Source organism: Dama dama, chromosome X (assembly GCF_033118175.1).
Source record: "Dama dama isolate Ldn47 chromosome X, ASM3311817v1, whole genome shotgun sequence".
In the NCBI taxonomy this organism is placed as follows: Eukaryota; Metazoa; Chordata; class Mammalia; order Artiodactyla; family Cervidae; genus Dama; species Dama dama.
The window spans coordinates 96256399-96264892 of NC_083714.1; the positions used below are offsets into that span (position 1 = coordinate 96256399).

Consider the following 8494-nt stretch of genomic DNA (forward strand, 5'->3'; position numbering starts at 1 on the left):
TGTCTGGGGGCCCTAGAGATGGACAGTGGAGGAGAACACACAGGGAACTGCTGTCCTCTCGCCATTTCCATTTCTCCTGTTGCACTTACGGACCGGGCTAGAGACCTCTGTATTGGTGACCTACGGGTCACTCATGCTGGGGAAGCAGGGCTCAGTGTATTCCAGACCACACCGGAGGAGCTTAGAGGCAAGGGGGAGGGCAGGGCTGAGAAGCAGTGTGCAAAAGTGGGGAGACTGAGGGTATATGATGGATGGGTTGGAACCGCAATACAGGGCGTGCGTGCCCGCGTCTCCGGTCGGTGTCGCGGGGGCGGAGGGGTTGACGGTGAGGGGAATCTGGCGGGAGGGAGAAAACGCCCCCAACCCACCCCGCCCACCCACTGGCGGAACCGCATGCGCACAGGGGACCTGGTGGAAAAGGCTTTTGTTGGGAGAGCGGGCCGGCTGGAGGGGTCCGCGCATGCGCAGGCTGCCCAGCCGCGGGGGGTGGGGGGTGCGGGGAGAAAAGGGGCGGGGTGGTGGGAGCTGCTGTGCTGGCAGCAGTAGGCGAGGGCGCGGCTGCGGGGTTCCTGGTGCTGAGGACGGACGCCATTGGAGCCCCAGGGAAGGTAAGGATCCAGCCCCAGACAGGACCGGGAGAGGGCAAGTGGAACCGGGTACGCTGTGCCCTTCCTCCCCACCCCACTCCCGCCCCCGGATGTGAACAAAGCCCAAGCACGCAGAACTTGAATCCCATTAGACCCGTGGTCAACAAAGGAGCCGCCCCCCACCACAGCCACCAGACCCAGGCTCCCCGATTCGAGCCCTGCTTAACACCGGAGCCCACCATCTGAACACCTTTAACTGACGCGTGTGCTCCGTGCTGAGCTGCCTTAGCGCGGAGGCCCCACCCCCACTCCAACCATTCTGAGATCGGTGTAACCCAACTGACCGCTTTGCCCCCTTCCCCGAGTTGCGATCCTGGCCTTTGAGACCTCCATCGCTTCCAGTTCGAGCCTCACCTAGACCGAGGACCTCCCCCCCCCCCGCCCCCCACTCCATCCATCTTGAGCGCTCCTGTATGAGCCCAGCCTAGACCTGAATCAGCTGAATCCCCTCCACTGCGACTTAGCGGGTCCCTGGGATTCATTTTCCCAGAGCTTCTGGCGGTCCCTGTTGTCTGAGCCTCCTCAAGTCTTCTCCTCCCCAGCATCCTGGCCCCCTGCTCCAGCCATTAAATCGAGGCGCTTTATTTCCCCTCTCTCAAAGCATCTCTTATGGGACTCTCTGGACCCAAGCCCGCCAGTCCACCCCTTGTTCCAATCCAGCCGTTGGTCTGGGAAGCCTGTGTGACCTAAACTCCCCTTTCAGTGCAGGGTCTCCTCCGACCTCCTCTGTCCTTCTCCTAGGGTTCTGTCTCGGAGGGAATCTATCCCAGCAGCCCTCACCCCCGCCCCAACCTTACACTGCCTGGGAACCCTGTGACTGCAGCCCTCCACCTCCTGAGAGATCCCGCCTCCTGCTGGATCCCGCCCCCTCCCCCTGAAGAGGCCTCCTCATCCCTCTCAGGCTGAGCTCTCTTCTCCTTGGGACCCCCAGCATGGCAGAGGGAAGCTACCGCAAGGAATCTGAAGGGTACAACGTTGAAGACATGGACGAGGGTAGTGATGAAGTCGGGGAGGAAGACATGGTTGAAGGCAACGACTATGAAGAATTTGGTGCTTTCGGAGGCTACGGCGCCCTCACCAGCTTTGACATCCGCATCCTCAGGGCCTTTGGGAGCTTGGGTCCAGGCTTTCGCATCTTAGCGGTGAGGCCCCTCCTCGGCCACCTGCTAGCCCTGGGGCTTCTCTGTTGTGACGTCAGGGAGGATGGGAGGAGGGGGCCGATGAGGGCTGGGGTTGAATGGAGAAGGACTGCCCAGCTTACCCAAACCTTCCCTCTCCTACTGGGAGAAGCCGGGGGGGGGGGGGGGGGGGGGGGCGGGGGGGGCGGGGTGCTGGTCGGAGGCTGGCCAACACAGGGGGAACTATCTGTGTAGAGCTGTCTGCCTTCCCCTCCCCTGCCATGCCCTGCCCTGCCCTCCCCTCCCCTCTCCTCCCCTGCTCTGCCCTGCCCTCCCTTCCCCTCCCTGGTCTTGCAGAATGAGCCCTGGGAACTGGAAAACCCTGTGCTGGCCAGAACTCTGCTGGAGGCATTTCGGATGGATCCAGAAACACTTGCCAATGAGACGGCTGCCCGTGCTGCCAACGTAGCCCGGGCCGCCGCCTCTAACCAAGCTGCTCGGGCCGCTGCCACTGCTGCCCGTGCCACCTACAATCAGGTGGTCACTAACCACCACCCGGTGGCCACACACCAGGCGTCAGGAGGCGATACCCAGCCCATGACATCTGCTGCCCAGGCTCCGGCAGCCACCCCTGAGACAAGCATCGCTTCTCCGCACAGCTCCCAGATGCTAGTCAATAGCGAGATGGCTGCCCCTGGGGCTCCAGCAAGGTCCTCACAGCCGCAGACATCCTCCCAGGCCCAGGAAGCTGCGGCCGAGGGCCCTAGTACGGCCTGTGCTTTCCCCCAGGCCTCGCGTGCAAGTGAGATGGATGCCACCCGGCCCAAGACAGCCTTCCTGGGTCAGAACGACGCCTTTGATTTCAGCCAGCCGGCAGGTGTCAGTGGCATGGCCTTCCCACGCCCCAAGAGACCTGCCCCGGCCCAAGAGGCTGCCACAGAGGGCCCCAGTGTTGCCTCCAGGGGCACCCAGGCAGCCTCTACCGGGGAGGGGGCGGCCACCCGGCCCAAGACGACCAAGTCCGGGAAGGCTCTCGCCAAGACCCGCTGGGTGGAGCCTCAGAATGTTGTGGCAGCAGCTGCCGCCAAGGCCAAGATGGCCACGAGCATCCCTGAGCCTGAGAGTGCAGCTGCGACTTCTCAGCAGAGTGCGGAGCCCTGGGCCAGAATGGGAGGCAAGAGGACAAAGAAGGTGAGCCCTCCCTGCTGTCTCCCACCCTCCTTGCTCCCCTGCTTTCTCTGCCCTCTCAACTCTCTGCCTCCTCCCCTCCCTTCCTCTCCCTCTTCTTCCCCCTCCCTCTTCTCTCAGCTCGTACTTGTTTCTCCAAGCCAAGTTTACCAGCATGTTTTTACTCCACGTAGTCCCTACCCTCGGGGCTGGAGGGAGAAGCGGTTGGCTCAGTGCCTGGCACTTAGTAAGCACTGGGCACGTGTCATCCGCGTGTCATCTACAACCCTTATTTCCAAGTACCTGCTCTGGCTAAGATGTGTGCCAGGCGCTTTTGCACAGGGAGCCTGGTCGCCCTGAGTCTTTCCTCTGTCTAATGGTACAGTCCAAGCACCTGGATGACGAATATGAGAGCAGCGAGGAGGAGAGAGAGCCTCCTGCGGTCCCACCGACCTGGAGGGCATCGCAGCCCCTGCTGACGACCGCGCGGCCTCAGATGGCCCCTCGGCCCCCCATGGCCCTGAGGTCCCAGGTACCCTCAAGGCACGTGCTGTGCTTGCCACCCCGCAATGTGACCCTTCTGCAAGAGAGGGTAAGAAGGAAGCCTGCCCTTCCCCCATCTCCCTCCTATCCTCCCTTGCGGGCCAGTTCTTTGAGGTCACCCACGCCTTGATCTCCCCGTGTGCTCTTCCTTCTCCAGGCAAATAAGTTGGTGAAATATCTGATGATTAAAGACTACAAGAAGATCCCCATCAAGCGCTCAGGTGGGCAGCCTCTGCCCCCTCCCTGAACTCTGTCCTTCCCCGCTCCCACCACCCTGCCCTGTGGGCCTCCCACCAGATGCCCTCTCCCCACCACACACACACAGATCAGGCCTGGCCGATGGCTCCATTGGCACGGTGTGGGGTCCTGAGTGTGCTCCCCTCAGCAGGGCTGATGGAAAGGCTGTAGCTCTGTGGCTGCTGCTCAGCCCTGGTGCTTTGCCCACCCCTCCCCTCCTGCAGACATGCTGAAGGATGTCATCCGAGAGTATGACGAACACTTCCCTGAGATCATTGAACGAGCAACGTACACTCTGGAAAAGGTGGGTGCGGGGCCGGGGGCAGCTCTGTGGAGCAGGAGCAGCAGGGAACTCTTGCCCGCCTCCCCCCATCTGCATCCCCTCAAGGCCCAGGGGCCGGACTGCGTGCTCTGGAGGGAAGCCCTCCCTGGCCTCTGCACCTGGGAGCTTCCTCTGCGAGCCTCCTCCCCTCCTTCCTCCCGCTCGTGCTCTCTGAGCGCCTGTGGTCTCCTGAGGTGACTCCCGTTGTCTCAGCCAGTGTCGGTGCTCCCACAGGGCACTTCCTCCATGGCCTCTCCTTTCCCTCCTCCCCCAGGGCTTGGGGTTCCCCGCCAAGAAAGAGTTCTAACAGGGAATCAAATGACCGCCTGCAGGACACCCAGCATGGATGTTTGATCTCACATTCTGTTTTCTCCCCACTGTAGAAGTTCGGGATCCACCTGAAGGAAATTGACAAGGAAGAGCACCTGTACATTCTCGTCTGCACACGGGATTCGTCAGCCCGCCTCCTGGGAAAGTGAGAAAGCACAGGAGGCCGGTGGTCTTCCTTGGTGGTGCTTGCCCCCGCCTCTCGAGAAACGGGAAAGTAGGGTTGGGGGGCCTAGTATGGCTCCCACCCAGAGTTAGCAGTGCTGAGCAGCTAAGGGCAGGCAGGGGCAAGTAGCCTGGGGCGAGGCTTTGTGGCTCTCCAGGTTTCAGCCCTGCCCACCCTTCCCCGCCCCTGTCTTCCTAGGAAAGCAAGCTTCTTCTTCTCTCTCTCTCTCTCTCTTTTTTTTTTTTTTTTTGGAAAGCAAGCTTCTTGATTGCCTCTCTCTGCTAGGGTCCCGGCCAGGGCTTGGCAGAGTGGGCCTCGGGCAGGGGGCAGGGAAAGGGGAGAGTGGAGGGCGGGGGTCTCCAGTGGAGTCATGCTCCAGATGGAGTGGGCAAAGGGCAGGGAAGGTCAGGGTGTGCCTCTGGACTCAGGGTTGCCAATCGTCTGCTCCCCGCCTAACCCCATCCTCGACAGAGCCCTGGGAAGAGGTGTTAGCATCCACATTTGATGGATGAAGGGCCTCAGTCTCAGTCCGAGGAAGGAATTGTCTGGACCAGCAGTAGCAAGCCATACAGAGTGGGAGGAACTGCCCTGTAGCCCAGCAGTGTGGGAGAGGCTAGTTGGGTGAGCCGGCTGTGGTCACCTGGGCAAATGGCTGCTGGACAGGATCCCTCTTTCTACGCCTTCAGGACCAAGGACACTCCCAGGCTGAGTCTCCTCTTGGTGATTCTGGGTGTCATCTTCATGAACGGCAACCGCGCCAGCGAGGGTGAGTGGCTGGACAGGCAGCTGGGGGGTTGCCCATCGTCTCACCTCCCTCCGTCTGCTAAACTCTTGTACCTCATCTCTTCTCACAGCTGTCCTCTGGGAGGCACTCCGCAAGATGGGACTGCGCCCCGGGTATGATTGGGGTCTCTTGGCTCCCGCTCCTCAGTGTGTCCTTGGGCACAGGAGGCCCCAGGATTGCAGTGGCCTAGCGGTCTCTGTGGGGTGTGGCATCCTGGACTAGGGAGAGCATCAAGGGTCCACCAGGGTGCATGGGGAAATGGTCCTGAACCTCGAGCCCTCTTCTGCCCCGTGTGCCCTCTCTGTTTCCACACGAGACCTCAGAGACACCATCGAACCTGGGGGCTCCATCCAGCCCCTCCCTGGGGCCCTGCTGACAAGTGGCTGCCTGGCCTCTGCTGCCAGCCCAGGTGTCCATGAGGACGCCTCACAGGCTAGGAGGCCCTCAGTCCTGCTGGGAGCGCTCCTGCCCAACCCAGGCACTGCCACTCTCTCTAGTCATGCGTTCCTTTCCTTGCACTCAGGGTGAGGCACCCATTCCTTGGCGATCTGAGGAAACTCATTACAGAGGACTTTGTGAAGCAGAAGTGAGTATCTTTGCCTCCCACTCAAGCCTTCCTCGTGTGCTGCTCTGGCTGAGGAAGTCATCCCCCGGCCCATGTCTTAACACCAGAGGGATGGGTGTCTGGTGTGAGTGTGGGGTGGGAGGATGCGAATGTGGGGGGCGAGGGGACAATTCCAGGGAGGCCTGGGGAAAGGGAGCACTTGTGGTCTGTAAACACCGGGTGGGACAGTACAGCCCCCACCTCCTTCAGCACCTGCCCTGTAGGCCGTGTCCTGGCTTTACATCTCGGGGGCCTGGGACTCAGAGAGTGGAAACCTGATCATGGCCCTGACTGGAATAAGGCCCATCTGGGCCTGGAGCCTGGCCCTGCTGGTTTTCTAGCCCAGGCTCACCCCATCATCAGTGCTTGGAGATCTCTTGTGCCCTCACAAAGGCCCTGTGTGCATGTTCACCCACCCACCCCCACCCCTGCCGCCCCACAAACACACGTTCACAGATGTTTGGGAGTATGTGTGGAGCCCCCTACTCTTGGTTGACTCTTTCTTCCCATACAGTCGTTTACTAGGATGGATTCTCCCAGGGTTCAGTCGGGTCGCGGACAAGCCCCATGGTGGGTTGTGCTCAGAGTATGGAGCCTGAAGAAATGGCTCCTGCTTACACCAGACCCAACAGGAATCTGGGTTATTGTGACAAGGGGCACAAAACTCGTGGCCTTCCTCTGAGCAAGTACCCTACACGTGCCCCCTGCACCTCCCCATGGCTACTGGGCAGGACCAGTGGCCTAGGGGTGTGAGCCCCTCCATTTAGGAGGCAGAAACCCTGGGAGCCAGTGTGGAAGGCGGGGCAGGGGCTGCGGGGCCAGGGCAGGCCTCCTGCAGCAGCTGAGCTGCAGCCTCGGGGCTGGGAAGAGACTACCTGGGAGCCACTGGAGCAGCCAGCCACAGGTGTGCCTGTCTGGGAGCAGAGGTTTGTTGTCCTCTCTCACGCAGGTACCTGGAATACAAGAAGGTCCCCAGTAGCAGCCCACCCGAGTATGAGTTCCTCTGGGGTCTGCGCGCCTGCCATGAGACCAGCAAGATGAGGGTGCTGAGATTCATCGCCCAGGTAAGGCAGAGCCTGTGTTCTGGCTGCACCTTCCCATACCTGGTTTGTGTCTTGGTCCCGGCCTCCTGACGCCCTTTGTCCAGTGAGGGCGCCAAGGCCCAGCAAGGTTCCCAAGTCACTGATACCAGTTCACAGACTGTAGGGAGTGGACGGGGTGAAATCCCAGGTCTGGCATGGAATGACGGGAGCCCAATTTCAGTTGTATGGGTCTTTAACATGATTTCACAAAGGGCTTAAGTGAGTGAAAGGCGGGAAGTGGGTGCTGAGCGAGGTGGGGGTAAGTGTTCACACGGTTGCTGTGCTTCCATCGCAGTATCAGAACCGAGACCCCCGGGAATGGAGGGCTCATTTCTTGGAGGCTGTGGATGATGCTTTCAAGACGATGGATGTGGACATGGCCGAGGAGCATGCCAGGGCCCAGATGAGGGCCCAGATGAACATCGGGGAGGAAGCTCTGATTGGACGGTGGAGCTGGGATGATATCCAGGTGGAGCTCCTGACCTGGGATGAGGACGGAGATTTTGGCGACGCCTGGTCCAGGATCCCCTTTGCTTTCTGGGCCAGATACCATCAGTACATTCTGAATAGCAACCGTGCCAACAGGAGAGGTACCTGGAGGGCTGGTGTCAGCAGTGGCACCAATGGCGCGGCCAGCGCCAGCATGCTTGATGGCCCCAGCACCAGCTCCACCATCCGGACCAGAAACGCCGCCAGAACCAGTGCCAGCTTCTTCTCCTGGATTCAGTAAGATTGGAGGTCATTACACGGGACTCTGGAGGCTGGGGTGGGGACGGGCTGGGAGGTGTCAGGGGTAGGCCTGGGGTGTCCTGAGGGAACGAGGAGAGCCTGACAAGACCCTCAGTCTGTCCTTGCTGTCCCTCACATGCATTGACACCTCTACTCCGGCTTTTGTGTCTCCTGGTTCCAGGCAGCCCTGAAGAGCTGCGGCAGTCCCCCGCCGAGCCAGAGTGCCTCCGCTGCCCGGTCCCTGACAGAGCACTCTAGGCCCGCTTCTCCCTGTCCATGGAAGATGGCATGCAAGATGACTCACTCTATGCCCTTCCTGCTTTCATTGTGTGCTTTCCTCGTGCTGTCCTGTTTTGGGTATCTGTGTTACATTAAAGTTGCGAAATCAATCAGATGTTTCCTCCTTTTCCTGGGCAGGTGTGGCTCTGAGCAGCCCGCGATCAGGCCCTCGGGGACAGGTGGGGGCCGCCTCTGCCTAAAAGACAGGCAGGTGTGGGTGGGTCCGGCGCTGGGAAGGGCAGAGATGCCAGCTGAGGTGGGGGGGGGGGGCGACCATGAGTTTCCAGAGGCTCCAGTCCACAGTTTCATGATCTCCTACACTGCTGCTTGCTTGGAATTCTTACTAATTTTTGAGCCAAGTGATGGGTGTTTCTGCTTTCCACTGGGCCTGGAACGTGATGCAGTTGGGTCTGGGTCAGGATCCAGGTCTGGTTGAGGGAGTGGAACCTGTTCTTGGGGCAAAGAGGCAAGCAATGGGTGGCTGGGCAG

At 60.7% G+C, this 8494-nt stretch overlaps 1 protein-coding gene and 1 non-coding gene across 4 annotated transcripts; both read left to right on the top strand.

Annotated features, from left to right (window-relative positions):
• Positions 1–514: 514 nt before the first annotated feature.
• Positions 515–8115, top strand: LOC133051750 (melanoma-associated antigen D4). 3 transcript variants are annotated; one of them, XM_061136359.1, is made up of 13 exons: positions 515–608; positions 1579–1789; positions 2123–2956; positions 3318–3524; positions 3633–3696; positions 3937–4016; positions 4418–4509; positions 5214–5293; positions 5382–5424; positions 5835–5897; positions 6865–6979; positions 7293–7723; positions 7908–8115. In XM_061136359.1, exons 2-13 carry the CDS (start codon positions 1580–1582, stop codon positions 7915–7917), a joined length of 2229 nt encoding a protein of 742 aa, XP_060992342.1. In that variant the 5' UTR covers positions 515–608; position 1579; the 3' UTR covers positions 7918–8115. The 3 variants fall into 3 exon arrangements, with proteins under 3 accessions (XP_060992342.1, XP_060992341.1, XP_060992343.1); XM_061136358.1 differs by having other exon boundaries at positions 533–608; positions 1549–1789; XM_061136360.1 differs by having other exon boundaries at positions 535–608; positions 1549–1789; positions 7293–7735.
• LOC133053348 (small nucleolar RNA SNORA11) lies at positions 6488–6614 on the top strand. Its single transcript, XR_009692261.1, has one exon. It is a non-coding gene; the product is annotated as a small nucleolar RNA SNORA11 (small nucleolar RNA).
• Positions 8116–8494: the final 379 nt, after the last annotated feature.

Bases quoted from the DNA above. Each gene is read 5' to 3' on its own strand.
- LOC133051750 (XM_061136359.1), top strand. From the start codon at position 1,580: ATGGCAGAGGGAAGCTACCGCAAGGAATCTGAAGGGTACAACGTTGAA. The intron at 1,790-2,122 runs GTGAGGCCCCTC...CTGGTCTTGCAG, and splicing joins CAGGCTTTCGCATCTTAGCG to AATGAGCCCTGGGAACTGGA. The intron at 5,294-5,381 runs GTGAGTGGCTGG...CTCTTCTCACAG, and splicing joins CGGCAACCGCGCCAGCGAGG to CTGTCCTCTGGGAGGCACTC.